An 18487-nucleotide genomic window follows, 5' to 3' on the forward strand; every position below is an offset into this window, starting at 1 on the left:
TATTCCTTAAAAAAAAAAAATCCCCAAGTTCATTCTGGTATATTTGTCTAATCATGGGAAAAAATGGAGACCTCATTTAATTGTAAATGTGAGTCTTGTATAAAAAGCTAGACATGCTCCAGTTTTGAAAGACAGAGGCCCTCATCCCTCTACTAGAAGAGCTGAGTTCCTGTAATCCTTTGTTGGACCAGCAGGATCTGAATTCAGGTCATCCAAATGCAGAGAGTCCTTTAGAACCAAATCATTTGAAAGGAATTGATGAGGCAGCAAACATACCCACGTGGAGTATGGAACTAAACGTAAGACTGAGTTCAGACGATGCAGAATATGCATCACACCGCAGAAAGAAGAAAAGGAGATTGAATTAGGTCTCATACTAGAGAACTCAGAGCTTGACCAGTTGTTACCACTCAACAGCCACAAAACCCTGCTGCCATTTCTCAAGTCCTGTCGCTTCTTCTAATTGCACCTGTCAAGGAGCTCACCTGGCTATGTCCTTTCTACTTTTGGGCCCAGGGACATGTCCTCTTCTCAACACTGTTTAATACTCATTACTTGATCCTTCCCTGAAGGCATTCTTCTTTTAGCTACTTCCTGCTACACATCAGTTGGACTCTAGTTAAACATTTTAACTGGGTTTCTGTTATTTGTGCTTTTCCATGTATCTCCCATTATCTCTCATTGTATTAATTCACCCACTAGAGTCCTGGTATTTCTCCCAGTGCTTAGACTGCACCTCCTGCTGCCTCCTGGTCACGATGCAGGTGTCATCTGGGTGCTTCCTATGAACTGAGTAGCTGTCATATGAGACAATCTGCAAATATACTACAGGGAAACCTCGAGGATGTCCTTCTCTAGGGCTTGAAGAACTATTTGCCAAATTCAGTCCATTTGAAAGAATTTATTGTTTCCTTGAAGTATTTAGTGGTCATCAGCTGACCCCTGTGGGTGACCCAGAGGGTGTACAACACTCTGGATGAGTTAAGAACCTGATTCCAATTTAGTTATTGAATTCTATTTAGTGACAGTTTTCTCTCATTTCTGCTTTTATGTCACTGGAAAAATCTATTTTAAAAAAACCAGGAAGTCAGATATTTGCCTATATTATACTAAGAAAATATATAAATAAATAGGTTGCAAAGTTAAAAGTAAGATGATTAAAATGCTGGCAGAACACATTCATAAAAATCTTTATACAATCATAAATAGCAAATAAAACATTGATCACTTTACAACAATAACTCATTATATCTATTTTAATATACAAAAGTGCTCATCTAGGTTAGGAGATTCTGCCTTAAAATTCAGTTCAGGTGTTAGGAGGTTTTCAGTGTTACTGATGTCAGATTAGGTCTGCAGATATTTTGGTGAATAGTTCAAGGACAATATATTTAAAGTCTCTCTCTCTCTCTCTCTCACTCCCTCTTTGTGCAGTACACATGCAGACTTTTTCCCTGTCATTGTTCCCTATGCAATACATTATAACAACTATTTACATAACATTTACATTGTATAAAGTGTTATAAGTGATCTAGAGATGAGTTAAAGCATATGGGAGGTTATGTGCAAATATTATATCATTTATATAAAGGACTTGAGCAACTGTAGATTTTGGTACTGAGGGTGTTTTGGAGCCAATTCTCCAAAACACCTGAGGGACAACTCTCTCTCTCTCTCTCTCTCTCTCTCTCTCTCTCTCTCTCTCTGTGTGTGTGTGTAAGTGGAACTATGTGCATATGAAACAATATTTGTCACAGTGAAGAACTGGACTACCAATCACTGTGTACCAAAACCATTATATAGATTCTACTGAAACTTGAATGCTCACTTTAACTTTTTCCTGACAACTATCCCATCAAAACAAATAAATATAGTTGTAGTTTAAGGATGTTCTTTAGTATTTTTCGTAGCTGTTCATTTAGTCTCTACTTTTCATCTGGTTGAAATCCTCCATTTATGGCATGAGAGGATGACTCAGGCTCCGTTTTGGTATCATTTTGCTCTGAAAATGCTGCGTTGTTTTTCCCATAGTATTTCTTGTATGCAACATAAACTGGAAAACAATACACAAGAGGTTAAGTAAATTTCATGGTGATTAGCTACAAACTTACTTGGGACAGTGATTATCATGTATGACTCATAAAACAGTTTATATTTTCTGCAGAATGGAGGCTGCTGAGAGCACACAGCCACTATCCCACTTCCCCAACCACCTATGACAAGAGGGACGGCCACTCTGGAGGAAGACCTATCATGAAACTTCAGGGATATCTGCTCGGGGCAACTACATGCTTTCTTCAGGATTCCAGTCCTGGGTGTGGTCCTCCACAATAGTAAGAGCAAGAAGGATTCATTCATATCTATCAAATCCTAGTCCTCAATAAATACCCTGCAGGCTCTGGCATAGTGCCAGGACCCTGGTCTCATGATGCTCTAAAAAAAGATTTGATCTAGAGTAATACTCCTGGTCTCTCTGTCACTTGCTCTGTCGTGGAGAAAAGCCACAGCAGAGTGGTGACCAACTTTCCTCTCTTTGGTGATACTGCTGGTCTCTGGTAGCGACCATTTCTCAGCTTGTCTTTGAGGTCAGCTTTGTCCTGCCAGGGGAGACCGGCAGGTCATGTGTGTGCATGTGTGCATTCATCTGCACATGCATGAAGCTGTGGAGAGGGGGCCATACTCACAAGCCCATTTGTCTGTAGGGTCAAGCCATATTTTCCAGGTAAGCTTTATTTGTAGAAGTGCTATTTTGTTATCTAAATATCTGATCTTTTCCCTCTACCTCTCAACTGGTTCCAAAGTCAACAAGGGAACAGAAGGTATTATTTCTTGGACTCTTCAAATTCCAATACCTCACATATAAAATGACTATAATAACATTATCTACTGCATCGGGCAATGTGAACATTCAACAAGATAAAATCAAGCACTTGGCCTTACCCATAGAGAATAGTAGTGATCAGCAAACAGGGATAGTCATTATGAGATGCAGCTGAGAGGCACAATGTCTGGTCTCAAAGATCCTAGTAAATCCAGACTAACATTGCCTTTGGATTTGTCCATGAACTTCTAGTAAATTATTAGTTTTTTTTGTTTTGTTTTTTGTTTGTGGTTCTGGGGATTGAACCCAGGGCTTTGTGCATGTGAGGTCAGCACTCTACTAACTGAGCTATATCCCCAGCCCCAACTTATGGTTTTGAAGCCAGTGCACCCTCCTATTGCATTTAATGTAGCTTGTGCCCAGTTTGAAGATCCAACACTTATTATAAGCTACTTTGAGCTGGGACTTCCTCCATTTATGTCAATGGTTTTATTTAACCAAACTGCATCTTATTTCTTTCTTTCCTTCCATCCTTCTTTCCTTCCTTACTTCCTTCCTCTTCTTGTTTCAATAAATATTTATACTGTAATATATCAAATATGTTTTTGTCATTGTACAGACTTCAGAAAGATGTCTTCCTTATTACCATGCTTAAGGGTAAAACCAGGAAGGTACCAGACCAATGCCAGTGCTCTCTTCCCTCGCTCTTTCAGTCCATATGACTTAATCTCTCTTGGACTCTTCATTCAACTAGTGCCTTTGGTTTTATTATGGACCAGCCCACGTTCCCTGCCTCGTCTAGTGGACATCACTAATTATTTGGCAAATCTCACAGTGTGCCAAACTGGGTAGACCTTCATGCAAGGAAACAAGATTATTTTACAAGAAAACAAGTCATTAGAGCATGGACCTGCATCCCCTGAATCAGAGTTAAATCAGGGCAAGGTTTTCAGTGATCTCGAAAGTCCTATTCTAGAAGGAAGCCCCTGCTGGCAGGATGACAGCAAGACAGGAGTGCAGAGGAGGCTGGAACTAGGTTGTAGCTACACAGGAAAACCAAACGAATGTCTCCAGACATTTCCTAGCTTCATATTCACATTATTTTTGTCATGCACCTAGTATTTCCCATTAAATATCATGAAGCTTTAAAAGGTAGCTGAGATTATATATATATATATATATATATATATATATATATATATATATATGAAAAGAACTTAAAAATAGAGGTTAAATATCATTAGTCCTTGGAAAGTAAAATCTAGGGAAAAGTTTCAACTGGGTGATGGCCAGTGGTTGAGGATGGAAATGTATTTTATAGGGGAGTAAAATTAAGAGTCAGGCTGACTACTAACTACCCAGATACTTAAAGAACACTTTTGCTTAACCTTCTTCAATTACATGGGCATTTAGATTACACACAAGCCTGCCTTTTAACAGCCTGATTAATGCCCTTTGTAATATTTTCTGATGCATATCCTATATTTACAAAGCATATTAAGACAAAGACTGAAGGAAAATCACCAAGTCCTGGGTCCCTTGGAAGCATTTAGAAAGGCACACAGTAAAATAGTCCCAACAGGTTAACACTCTCCCTAATCACCAAAGAAAAGAAACTCATGGAGAGAATTGGTTTCCATTACTTTTGACTTAAAATTCTTCCTTAAATCCTTTGGGTAAAATTGCAGCCTTTGGGAAGTCTTGATGATATTATCAGTGGGCTGTCCCTCTCATTTACTTGTACAATTCATTGCCAGGAACAGGGAATTTTTAAAAATGGACATTTTAGCAACTCTAGGGTTTCTCAAGGAGGAATGTCAGAAAGAAATTTGATTGGTGCTGTTGCTTACATGCTAATAATATTGCCGCAAAAAGGAGCTGGAAAACGCTGTAGATGAGCGGGAACGTGAACACGAGATTGAGCTCCTCAGGGGTGAAGGAGAGCTGTACGATGGTGGAGCACAGCTGAGTGTTCTGCATCCCTGTTTCCAAAGCAACCGTGCGGCACCTGGGGGAGGGGAGATGTGGGGAGAACATGCGCTTTAGTTCTTGCTCTGTTCTGTTGTTGTATGACCTTAAAAGCAGACATAGCAACGAGTACATAGACTGTGTGTGTGTTTTGTCTCTACTTTGAGTGTACATAGTTCATGTATAAATTTTCATATAGAACTATACATGAGTAAATACACCAGTATCATATGTTATAAAATACAGCGATCTATTGTCTGTGATATAAATAAACATACACGTATGTCATATAGCATGTGTGAAGAACAGGCTCATTTAGAATAGTGTTCCATAAGTGGCAATTATGTCCCTGGTAAAGGCACAGAGCACAGAGGAGGGTTCAGAAAATATTCAAGATACAATATTGGCTATAGTTGTTTATTGCTAAATTCGTGTGGGAGTGGGGGACCCAGGAGCATTACAAGGCCAAATGCATAATTTTTGTTAAAGCCATTCTTCTTGGAGGATAAGAATGCATAATCATGAAGAACCTGACCTGCACTTAGGGAATGGTCCAGAAGAATTTGAGCAAAAATAAATGAAATAAAAAACCTTGTATTATCTGTTTTGGTTAAAAGATACGAGGAAAGCCAACCTAATACAGAACTGTAGGATGATTTTGGTAGCCTCTTTAGTCAATTGTGGATAGATTTTGCTATTATACCAAAACATGGCATGTGGCAGGGTAAGCTCCAGTGTAGAACTGGAAAACATCAATAAACTTGTTGTGTTGGAACTTAAAAAAAAAAAAAAGCAAAGGCAGTTCTTTTTGGGGACTTGAATAATTTAGGTATGAATGAGTCTATTGAGAGCAACATAGAAATGGGTGAAGGTGATTAAGTGTGAAGGAATTGGAACTTAATTGTATTTACTGCTGTTATGGGTTGACTATGTTCCCCCATCAAATTCATATGTTGAAGCACTAACCCTAGCATATCAGAATGTGACCTTATGTGCAAATAAGGTCAGTGCAGATCTAATTAGTTATGATGAGGTCATTAGGGTCGCCCTAATCAGCTGTGCACAGAGGGAAGATGATGGGATCGGAGAAGATGGGTGTGTACCAGCCAAGGACAGAAGTCTCTCCTTTCCTTGTAGCCCTCAGAAAACAAATGAACCCATAAGGCCATCATTCTCACTTCCACTCTCCAAAAACACTGGACAATGAATTTCTGTTGCTTAAACTGCTCAGTGTATGATACTTGGTGCTGGCGGTCCTTAGCAAATGATAGCCACAGCAATTACAGATGAAAATTTCCAACCCCAAACTCCCAAACACCAAAACACCATACCTGTACCAGGGCTGACCAGCTATTCTAGCCATAAAAAATCCCAGGCTGTAGCCAGCTATAGGAAATATGGTCCCTATGATCCACAGCTTAGGTTCGATGATCCAGGCACTCTGGTACAGTATCCCTCCAACCACAGCTAGGACCACGATGAGGATGGCACCTGCGATGGACCCGATCTGGAAGAGAGGCACAGGGAACCCAGCAGTCATGTCAGAGTGTGCGCAGATGTGGTGTCAGGACGTTGGTCAAGAAGACGCCTTCCCTTGGGGCAAGTGGTAATGGAACTAGAAGGCCCGTAGGCCCAGACTAGGGTGTGTCCCATGTTCTAATCTTTAAGAAAAGAGCAGGACATACAGTATGCATGCTCAAATAGCCTGAAGAAGGTTTTCTGGCCTGCAAATTATCTGCCTGAGTAGAAGAGAATCCACTACAGTAAGAGCCTGGAGAACCTGGCTTGGAGATTCAGTTCCTCCCAGTTTGTATCCTTGGGTGAATCATCAACCTTTCTGAATCTTTATTTCTTCGTCTGTAATTGGGGATAAAAACTTGCTCCAGCCACCTTTTATGATGGTTATGGTAATAAAAAATGGATATAAAACTCTATAATTTAAAAAATGCATTAATAAACATAAGCCATGATTGCTATTGTTTTCTCTTTTTGACATTTAAACATATTTGGAAATTTAAACATTTTTTTTTCTGTAGAGATGCAAGGAATTCCAACTAGCTTACTTTGTCCTCTGAGCAGCAGAATCTATCTATAGCCTCTACAGCTGTATTCATATAATCTAAGTATAATATAGCTGGTGAAGGGGAATGAATGATCAATACATGTAGTGATTTTATATATATATATATATATATATATATATATATATATATATATGTATACATATGAACACCTACAAATTGACAGGGACTGAGATGGTCATACGGTTACAGACATAAGAAAGGTATGTTCTGTTTTCTATGATAGCTGTTGAGGTATGTTTATAACAAAACTCCCATGACAGAGACAACAGCAATGCACTGTGGTATAAAGTAGTGTCAAACCAAGAGGTGATATTTGAACTGGTGTCTCAAAGAATGGATAGAAATTCACCCTGTGGATGGGAACAAGAAGGACGTTCTGGGAGAGGAGACTGTATGACTAGTAACTTCAGGCCCCAGAGGAGGATAAAACGATTCAGCAGATGGACCCACCCCACCATTCTAGGTCTCCCGAGGAGCACCTACCTGTGCAGGCTGTAGCATAGGTACTTACTTTAAGTATGACCTTCGCTATTGCAGGCCATTTGTGATTAACAAACATTCCAAAGGAAACAGGAACCACAAGAGCCACCAAAGAAATCCCTGCAGATGGCAGAAGAGCAGTTGGATCAACAGAACACATAGCACAGAAAGTAATCAGCCTGAAAAAGATGCCGGTCGTGTTTCTTGGACTTACAAAATGGAATGCAGAATCAACGTGCACGTGCGTGTGCACACACACAAACTTTCACCCACTCCGGTAGCTAATTTAATATCACTGGTTGACAATTAATAATATTATAATATTGGTTATATAAACCCCGGGTTGATTTTTCAGAGTTCCTTATATAGCCAATATCCTTTTGTTTAAATTTGTCAGAATTGAGTCTTTAGTCTATTCAAAACTTTATATTCCAGGAAAACTATCTGGCCAAAGGTTTTTTATTTATTTATTTATTTATTTATTTATTTATTTATTTTTGTGTGTGTGTATGTAAATATGTTCTTGTGCTGTACATAGATGGCATTAACTTCTCTGTGTTACTTCATGGTTGTAGAAATAAGAGAAATACTTTGAAATAAGAGACATAGAAGAAAATATTCAAAATTTGCTCAAGATCTTCAGGCATTCTAGTGGCTAATGACTTCTGGAAAACCGACTTCAGTTTTCGCATCCACACCACAGTGAGAAAACAGATTGGAAGAACATGCTTTAAATTTTCCACGAGATAATGTATTTGGCGAACTCTCTGTAATTATAGTTCTTTGCAGCAACATGCTAACCCAGCCAGGTGAAAGAATTACACTTGAATCTCTCCATGTTAAATTTACTGCTTATCTTGTGACTTTTGGTTTGTTTCTCCATATTATTTAACATTCATTTGTCGAAAAGCTGCCTTTATACAACATAGTACCAACAGCTGCTAATTCCTCATGGGCTGTTTCCTTTTCAAGCAATATGAGAAAGTGGAATCAAATAATGAAATTTTAAGAGTAGATGTTGTCTAGTGTTGGGATAAATTGACCTAGGACTGGAAAACAGGTCCTAGATTCCAGCACTATAATATTAACTTAAAATGAATATAATAATGATGAAAATGCAATTTCTTCTCAGCCTTGTAGCACTCCTGAATATATAAGGGTCAACAATTACATCTGCCCAGAAAATACTCAGCAAAATTAAATGATTCGTGAAACCAAGAGCTGGGAAGAAGAATGGGTAGGAGGAAGTAAGGAGAAAGGTGGAACTAGGGATATGGGCAGGAGTACTGAGGTGAGGCCCCCAGGAGAATCCCCTTTGGGTGTCCCCACATCCTATGTTTTGGGGGGAGGAAGGGGAGGAGATTTCCTGTCTCTCTAGACCACTTCCTAAATTTTGTGAAGTTTATAGGCCTTAAATTAAAATTATCTTGGTACAGCTTGTTCGTTGGAAAGTATTTCGGGTTAGGTTTTGGTGTTACGGTTTTAACAGGCGGGATCTACTTGGCCTCTCTTTCTTAGAGTCCTGATCTCTGGGGGCAGCCCAAGGCCAGAGAAACAGGCCAGCAGGACGACTGGCCAGGATTCGTGACAGAATGCTCTGCCTCTCCTGACCAGATGTGGCAGGCTAAGTTTTCCAGGGATTTGAAGTTGCCCCTTCTTCATACCCACAGGTGTGGCTCTGCTGAAGAGAAGGGAAGTTGCAGGTCTTTACTGCCCCAGTGGGCCCTGGGCTGGTGCTCTTCTCTCCCAGGACCAGTTCCTCCCACCCCAGTTGTTCTCTATGTCTATGTAGGTGAAGGAGCATCTGCCTGCAGCTGTACCATTGAAACCACCCATGGGCTCTCCAGTGGCATTTACTCAGTAGGTTTAGGAGGCAAGAAAAGAAAGTGAGAATAAAACAGAGGTGAACAGATTCATGGGGAGGCATTGGGAGCCAGATGGACTTGGCACTGAACCTTTCACTATTCACAAACAGGAAACTACCTAAGTCACCTGGGCCCTCTGTGCGTGGGTTTCCCCTGCGTGGAGTGGGTAGTGTCTGCTCGCAGTGCTGGGAGAATTAGCTGATGACACGGAGATGGTTCTGAGACTCACAGACCTGGGGACTACAGCTTGTCTGGGGTTTTCTTAATGTCCAGCTGTGCAGAGGCTCCTCCCTTCCAGATGCCATCACCTGAGGGGGTCCAGCAGGTTTTCCTGAATCTGGAGTCTGCAGGAGCACCTTTGTCCCAGACAAAATGCCCACTCACAGGGCAGGGTAGGGGGCAGGCCACGGGGCTCTTTCCAGCTCTCAGCAATCTTGGGCAAATTAAACAATTGCCCTGAGACTCAACAGCCTCATTTATAAAGTGATGATAACATCTCTTGAGAGACTATCAGCTCATTTTTTTTTTTCTTCATTAAAAAACTAGAAAAACCAACAGCAAAAAGAGTAGGTTGGAGAATAGGCCTGAGCAAACCCTGTGAATAAACAGAGCTGATATCTTTGTATTTCAAACTCTTCTTTTCTCTTTTTCTTCTTTAACTTCTTTCATGATGACCTTTTCCACCACTGAGGTGCTGGTGTATTTCTTATTTTCTCCTCCTTTCAAAGTCTATTCCCATTAAAGGGGGGGTATAAACCATTTACATGGTAGTTAGAATTACTCAATATTCCCATAGGTATTTTCCAGAAAAAAAAAACCTGAATATCAAGAGGAGAATATTTACAGTTTAAATTCTTTCCTTAAGCAAGGAATAACATGTAATCAAAATTCCTCAGTCAGCAAGCAGGTTCTTTGAGATGCAGAGAATGCTTGCCTTTCAAACTGCTTTCTTTAACTCTAGGAATAGTCTGTCCACTGAGGAGCAGCCCTGGGTTAAGCAGCAAGAGCCGAGGGGGCTGGACAGGAGGACACTCTAAAGCCTGGTTTGGGGAGATTATGTCTGATATGATGGAGTTTCCCATGGGTCAGCAGGAGGACCCTGTACAGAGAAAACCCATACTGAATAGGCTGTGTCAAAGAGGACTGCTTTTCTTTTGCTTTTTTAAATCTAATACTTATGGTCAAAGTTGGGGAGAGAAAAGAGACTGCAGGAAAATATTACAGTATAGATCCTCCCAATTGGTGCTCACAAGTTTGTTCCAACTCTGTTGTATATACCTTGAATCACACTCGATCACAGAAACAGCATGTCTTAGCTGGAAGGGAGTTTTAGTTCAGTTCCCATCCCAACAGGAGTCTCTCTTACAGTCACCCCAGTGAGTCCCTGTTTACTGCTCCCCTTTATGGGAGACCCACGGCTTTGGAGGCAGCTCATCAGAAAGACCAGTGTTTCCCAGGGTGGCTGAAGAGAAGGCTTTTGAGCGTGCATGTGCCTGGAGGCTGGTACTTGCTCTTTTCCGTCACATCTCTACTACATAGTTTTAGGGAAGGCCTGCTTTCAACAAGCCAGAAGCTCTCTTGTCCTGCCCTCGACCTTGTCCCTGTGTTATGCCAACCCCTTCACCTCCCACCATCCTCTGTTCTCCCCCAAATAGAGGAGAATCTCCTTTGAGAGAGAGGAACATCTAAAAGTTGAAAGGAGATGGTCATAACTAGAATGTTTGACTTCCAGGCAGGAAATGCAGGCTGTGCCCTTACATTCACTGTGTATCGCGATGTGGTGCACAGCTGAGAGCTGCTCACGGTAGGCTTCCTCTCAGAGTGTCCCACTCCTGAGTACTCGCTAGGTGCTCCATTTTTAAATCATCATGCTGGTGGGACTGCAAACTGGTGCAACCATGACGGAAAGCCGTTTGGAGATTCCTCAAAAAATTTGGAATGGAACCACCATTTGACCCAGCTATCCCACTCCCTGTTTTATATCCAAAGGACTTAAAATCAGCATATTAAAGTGATGTAGCCACATCAATGCTGGTAGCAGCTCAACACCCAATAGCTAAACTATGGAAGCAACCTAGGTGCCCTTCAACAGATGAATGGATAAAGAAAATGTGAAGTATATTTACATATATAATGGAATATTAGTCAGCTTTAAAGAAAAATGAAATTATGGCATTTGCCGGTAAATGGATGGAGCTGGAGAATATCATGCTAAGGGAAATAAGCTAATCTCATAAATCCAAAGGCATCCCTGGTATGTGGATGCTAATTCACAATAAGGGGGGGGGGCAGAGGATAGGGAAGACTAGAGTTACTTTAGATTAGGTAGAGGGCAGTGAAGGGAGGGGAAGTGGTATGGGGGTAGGAGGGATAGTAGAATGAAACAGATGTTATTACCTTATGTACATACATGACTGATGGGGTTCTACAACATGTACAATCAGAAAAATAAGAAAAATATTCTCCATTTATGTGTGATATTTCAAAGTGCATAAATGTATTCTACTATCACGTATAACTAATTAGAACAAATAAGCATTTTTTTTAAATTAAAAAAAAAAGAAATCATCATGTGGATGTTTTTTTGATCTGGTGTGATCTCCCACGACTAGGAACTACTCACTCTCCAGCTTAAGGAAAAGACGGAGGCTTCCACGGGCCAGCAGCTGAAGCCTCCAGTAGACTGCTGGATGGGGTAAGGGGGCCCCCTATGCTGGCTTCTTCTTTGGTTATTTGAATTGACAAAAACTCAGATTCTCACATTGGCTCCAGCCTTAGAATTTGCACTCTGCCAATTCTCACCCAAATGTTGGGGTGACTTTATAAGGAAAGTTTAACTGGGCCCAAACTACTATTACTCCAAGAGGAAAATACTGGATGAGCTGGAGCCTGTCTGAGATCCTAGTCAGGAATAAACTGGCGTTTTGAGGTTGATATCGGACCTAATCTTGCAGAGCAGTGACTTACCTATGTTGTCATAGGGAATGACGATGGTCCCAGCGTCGACCCACATTTTGGTATAGATAAAGAGGCACAGAGGCATCATTCCCAGGGCGAGCAGTGTGGAACACGTGGTCATGCTGACGCTGTAAGGAAATGAACATGTTCACAGGTCCACTGGGTTTTCTAGGGGCAGGCGGTTTCATTTTTGATTCATGACACGAAAGTTCTGCAAGAAACTGTCTCAGCCGGTGACATCATCCGGTACAATTGGCACAGCACACATGTGCCCAGGTTTCTGCAGAGCCTGGCCTTGGGCACCACCACTCATATCTGGTGTCTCTCCACTCCACCTTCCACTCTCCTTCCCTCCCTATTTATGCTCAAGAAGCACAGGAGTTATTCAAAGATGGCCTAAACTAATTATTGAATAAAGTACAAGGAGCCTGGGTGTGTCACTTTTGAAACTCCAATGAGACAACAGCAAATGCATTCATACTAGTCTGGACTACAGGACCATAGGGGGCTTTTTGCATCTCTGTGCTGGTATGAGCTGGGCCCTCCTGGACCTTGGAGGAGAACACCTGAGTGAAGGGGAGAAGGCCTCATTGCCTCTTGATCAAACACTCAAATTATTGCCCAAATGGCCATGCTGGGGAAGAGAAAACTGACAGTTAAAACAACTACAACAAAAAAATGTGCCTGCAGGCGAAATAGGCCTGGATTCTGAGGACCACGTCATTGCCAATTTACCAAATGTGTGTTCAGAAGAATTGGGGCCTGGAGTTATTCCTTTTTAAGCAAGTCTATTTTTGTAAGGGGGACCGGCTGACTAATTGCATTTTGGCTTTTGACATGCATGGAGGAATCGATATCAAATGGTACTATTTTCAGCACTGTGACAGTGGATGGAAGAGAAATTTTTGGGTAGTGGTTCTTCCTGGTTCCCTTCAAAAGTGCCCAGTGCACATTGTCTGCCCCAGGGCAGAACCACTTACTGTCGGGGCTTTTAGGGGGGTGCTCGATGTCTGGGTGGGAAGAAAGTGGAGCTGTGATACACCCCTTTGAGACTGAAAGCCACACGGTGGTTTTTTTCCTTCTCCATTTCCTGGTCACCTGTATTTTCTCTGTCCCAGCTTCCTCATTCTGAGGATGCATGTTTCCTGGCACAGACGCGCACCAAGGAGAACAGAATTCTCCCTCTGGCCAGCATAGCATAGCCACATATGTGTGTTTCCTGGCTTTTGTTTCTATAAACTGTAATGTTTTTGTAGAAAGGGGGAAGACCGATTAGCTGTCTTCCCATTTTTGACCAAACTGTGATTCAATCCATTTTCCCTTTCTGTATTGTATTCTCTTATTTTTGGTGTGGGTGGGAGACTGAATCCAGTTAGTTAGGACCCAACAGCCTCTAGGCCCTGGTAGCAGTGCCATTCACGGAGTGACTTTGGACAGTTGACTTGACTTCTCTTTGCCAGATTCCTTATCTCAAATGCAGATTGTGAGCACTATTACCAATGGTGTCCAGTTCTTAGGACAATGCAAGGCACTCATTGAGAGCCAGTTAAGGTTATCATTTTTAAGTTCATATATTTTGTGTTCCACTACACATAGAATCAGGAAGCTGAGAGCAATTCCTCTGAAAGATATTCCTGGACAGCTGGGGCATTTAGTCCAGGCTTGGCAAGTACTTGACCGCTGAGCCACATCCCAGCCCATGAGAGCAATTTTTTAAATTATTTCTTTTCTTTATTTTTATTGGTACACTGTAATAATACATAATAGTGGGATTTGTTGTTATATATTCATACATGCACACAATATAACAATATAATTTGATCAGCATCATTCAAGAGCTATTTCTTAAAGACTGTGAGGGGGAACAAGATAGGAATTGGAGAAGAAATGGTTTGAATTTAGTGAGCAGTTTTCACAATATGATGTTACAGAGGCATAAGAGAATAGATGGCTGGAAGTTGATCTCTCTAACTAATAAGAAGAACAAAGTCAAGCCCCTCAAAATGACAATGAAACAATTCACAGAGAATTTTAATGCACAAGGTTGGGGAATAAATTAGCGAAAGAAAATTCTTTTTTCATGAGCAATTTGAAGTTCTATAAAGACCATGAGTGTCAAAAATAGAAATACTATCATGAATTTATATTGGAATGAGAGACGATGTTAATGTATAGGAAAATAAAACATCTTTTGACTTTAATTCCTGGCCTTAGTACTATTAACTGAACTTTTATGTGTGTGGGCAAAAAAGAAGTCAAAATGTGAGAATTCAGGGAATAATGAGGAACTCAGCAAAATCACTGGCAAGGAATGCAAAAGATCCTCGTCATATTAGAATCAGAACACCAAGTGGCAGGACCAGGAGAAGAGAACATAGGTGTTGGTAGGAGCTGGAGACACGCCAGAAGATCTCTGCCAAATGCAGGAAAGAAGAGTGCCGACCTCAATGCATTTTGAGTACTTAGCACTGTTCATGGAACATAATAGTGTCTAATACATATTATCTAGTGAAATAAAAACAATGCCACGTGAGAAAAGCAGAGCTTGGTTGCTTTGAGGGAACATAAAGGAAAGAATCAAACTGTGTAGGGTGAGTTCTCCCAGAGTGGAGAGGACATGGGTCTCTCTGCAGCTGGAGCAGAGGGTCTCCTTTGAATTGTGGTAGGCCAGAGGGTGGGGGAACTTGAGTTGGAAGAGGAAAAGCAGAACAGCATTTGGCCAAAGACAAAAGTCGTGATAGGCAAAGCTATGAAATAAGAGATCTAGAAAATAAGGAGTGTAGCGAGTAGGTGTCTCTGAAGGGCCTGGGGGAGACTGAGGAGAGGATGCAGAAGTCAAAGAAAGGAAAGTCAGGACAAGTCCTGGCCTGGTGTGGCTAAGGCCATTGTGAAAGTTGGAGAGACGGGTGTTTACCTATATCTTATGGTAGAGCAAACACTAAGGAGGTAGCACATCTTTGTGTCCCTCATCTGTGGGTTTTGGCCACCAGCAGATCACTTGCAAGGTCACCTTCATTGCTCCCTGACATATTTTGAGCACATGATGCTGCAGTGTAGCTATAACTTAGGCAGAAATTATCTGTGCACCAAACATTCACAAATGACAGCTTTCCAGGCCAGGCATAATCAGACAAGAGGCTGAAATGTCCCTTGCTGTGCTTCAGTGAGCACAGATAACTGTCTATGTATGTGTGTGTGTGTCTGTCTGTCTGTGTGGCTACCTATCTATCAGTCGTCTTTTTAGTCGCTACAGATGGTAAAATGCAATGGTTCCCATCTCAGAAGAGATGATAGGAGGGGGAAACATCCTGGTTTTATATCCTAGGAACCACATCTGGGTGGAATTGTTTTGTTAGCACTGTGTGGTGTTTGCTCATTGGCGAAGGTACCTGTAGTGTGACAGTCACGTCTTGGCTGTCATCACTAGAGTGCAGGTGGAAATGGGAGGGAAAGTTCTAAGAGCACCAAACTGGAGATATAAATGTGGGAAGGACTGTTTAAGTACATTATCACGAGGCTTAATGGTTATCTAATGCTCACTCCAGAGGAATAAAACGTTTGGAAGGCTCTTCCCCAACAGTTGAAGTTTTACTTTCTGAATTTGCTTTAAAGAAATATTTGATTTTTCCCTAATGTATGCAATTCATGATGCCGTCTTCTACCTAGTAGCAGAGTTACCATCTTCTCAGTGATGAGGGTCCTCTGTGCTACACCCTATTTATTGCTAGCTGTTCTAAAATGTTGAGGTGGCTGCTGGACGGGTGGACTCATCCTGGACAGATGAAGGTGTTATGGGCACTTTGTAACACAAGGGGAATCCATGAAGTGCACAGTTTATGTAATTAAAATTGAAATGTTCAGTGCCATTTACTCCATTCTAGGGCCCATAACAAGCTGAAGAAGGAATCCTATCCATGGATCCATTTGGAGGTCTTCTACAAGATTTCATATTAATTGATTAATCTTTTTTTTGAAAAAAAGTAATATACCGGGATTGTGAAATGAAGTAGACAGGATTACTCAATCACCTCCTGTTCATGAGAATTAACATTTCTTTTAAAAGCAGACCAGTGGCATTGGGAGGTTTTAGATTTGGTTTACATTTAGCTTGCAGAAAAGAGCAGGTTTCAACAGCCCAAACCTCCTGCATGACTTATTTTCCTGTTTTAGGATATCTTTGCATGTGTGGCGTTGCACCGAGGTGCAAGCTGTCTTGTTGAGAGGCAAGACCCTATTGCTCAAAAGTTACAACTATGTCAGAGATACTGAGTGGAGGTCAAAGCCCCTGCTCACTCCCTTCAGTGGAGTAGGCGCTAGTTTTTAGAATTCTCATCTCTGTGTGTCTAGGTCAAACCTGATCTAAGTCTAAAAAGACCCACTGCTTCATTTTGTTTCCAGATGAACAAAGCCTGAGCAGCACTTGCCAACCTGTGCTCTTCCACAGGGCTTCCCTTAAAATAAAATAATTAAATTAAAAAAAATCTACGGCAAGGTAGATACTGCATTTCCTTATATGAAAGAGTCACGTAGGGTATGTAGATTGTAAGCCTTTTCTGAAGCTTCGGAGCTGAGATGTGATAGCAAGTTCCCAATTGCTCAGTGGGCACTCCATCCATTCAGTGTTCCATTTCCTCACTGGGAGCTTCTCTCCTCTGCGTGTAGTAGTTGGGGATTATCAGAGCTGACTGCCTGTGGTATAGTATTTAATAAGCACACGCTGCATTAACACCTGGATGGTTTTCAGAAATGCATATCTTTCACAGGAAATGAGGAATGTGAGGTAAGGAAAAAGACATTTATCTATTCAACTTCCCACATTAAAATTCTTGGTCTAGTCCCATTAATGCTTCTTATTTCTATTAGGCTTTTCCCCCCTTGGTGCTAGTTCAGACTGGCACATGATGAATTGGACAAACATTATGATTTAGATTACTCTGTGGGAAGCAGAGAAACCATTTTCTGTTTATTGTATAGTAAGCTAAGCATAATTTTTAAAAAGACTTTGGTAGGGTTATTTTTGATTATTTGTGTGTGTGTGTGTGTGTGTGTGTGTGTATTCAGTGACAGTAGAAGTAAAGCAAATTTATAGATTCTTCTTTAGGTTTAATACCAAGAATCTGCCCAAAGAGCTGGTGGCTTGGTGGAGCTGACCATCATCTTACCCTAGATCCTAAAATTAAAGAACAGTTTGATTTCATATCTGTACTCAGAGTTCCTTGCCACCACAAAGAAAGTGGCTTTGTCTTTTTCTGATACCAACAGGACAAACTTTCTCAGCTATGGCTTATGGCTTGGGAAAGAGCTTTCTTTTGAGAAACTTTGAATCTTTTTCCAGAGATAATCAGCAATTATGCAACTCCCTGTTAACTGAATTTGATTTAAAAGCACAATCAGATGGAAGTCCCAAATTCTAACAGCCAAGCAGCTGCAGCAGAAGAAATTTACCTGCTCATGTTGAATTCCTTAGTGTGACCTTATAATGGCATTCAGAAGGCCATAGACTTTGAAAAAAAGTTAGCCCAGTAAGATTGGAGAAGTTGGAATTGGAGATGTCTTACCTTAGGTCCATGTCACCGTCAACCCAGTAGGCGAGGATATTGGAGGCAGTTCCTCCAGGGCAGCAGCCCATGATGAGCACCACCACGGCCTGCACAGGCAGGATGCCAAAGGCCAACGACAGGAGGAATCCCGTGAGGGGCATAATTCCAAACTGACAGAGGAAGCCAATAAAGATGCCCCATGGCCGCTTCAAGTGGCCCAAGAATTTCCTGACTTCCACATTGCATCCCATGGAGAACATCACCATGGCCAAGAGCACCGTCAGCACGGTGCTCACGATCACACTGAGGATGGCATTGAAGTTGCTCTCAGGCACCACACAGGATGAACCTTCACAAACTGATGCGTTGGCTAAGCAGACCGTCCAATTATTCATCTTTGGGTTTGATGCTCCAATTGTCAGACCACAGAAGCACGGTCCCCTGGTCCTGTCTCTACTGTCAGCCAAGATGAAGCAATGCTCACTTCACATCAAACTTTTAAACCCTTTCTAAACATGTGGCCCTAAGTGTTTCTTTCAAAAGCCACCTTAGAGAAGCAATAAAAAACAATAAATGCTAGTATGTCAGTTTCGAGAGGTGGCATTACAACATAGCACAAATAATGAATCATAAAAGTCGAGCAAAATTACTGGCCCAGACAGAATGTTATAATTAATCATTTATTGGCATGATAATGAACTGTGCCACATAGAAATGACTGTGTTAATGTTTAATGTGTGGAAGGTTTGTTGAATAATTTCAGTTAAGTGA

General features: G+C 41.3%; 1 protein-coding gene across 1 annotated transcript; it reads right to left on the reverse strand.

Moving 5' to 3' along the window:
* Positions 1–1925: 1925 nt before the first annotated feature.
* On the reverse strand, positions 1926–18120 carry Slc10a2 (solute carrier family 10 member 2). The gene is made up of 6 exons (XM_027938781.1): positions 17735–18120; positions 12186–12304; positions 7385–7473; positions 6121–6296; positions 4672–4829; positions 1926–2053 (listed from the first exon to the last, which is right to left on the reverse strand). Exons 1-6 carry the CDS (start codon positions 18109–18111, stop codon positions 1926–1928), a joined length of 1047 nt encoding a protein of 348 aa, XP_027794582.1. The 5' UTR covers positions 18112–18120.
* Positions 18121–18487: the final 367 nt, after the last annotated feature.

This window comes from Marmota flaviventris, chromosome 4, assembly GCF_047511675.1.
Source record: "Marmota flaviventris isolate mMarFla1 chromosome 4, mMarFla1.hap1, whole genome shotgun sequence".
In the NCBI taxonomy this organism is placed as follows: Eukaryota; Metazoa; Chordata; class Mammalia; order Rodentia; family Sciuridae; genus Marmota; species Marmota flaviventris.

Bases quoted from the DNA above. Each gene is read 5' to 3' on its own strand.
- Slc10a2 (XM_027938781.1), bottom strand. From the start codon at position 18,111: ATGAATAATTGGACGGTCTGCTTAGCCAACGCATCAGTTTGTGAAGGT. The intron at 12,305-17,734 runs GTAAGACATCTC...ATTTCCTTACAG, and splicing joins GACGGTGACATGGACCTAAG to CGTCAGCATGACCACGTGTT. The intron at 7,474-12,185 runs GTAAGTCACTGC...TGCCATCTGCAG, and splicing joins CATTCCCTATGACAACATAG to GGATTTCTTTGGTGGCTCTT.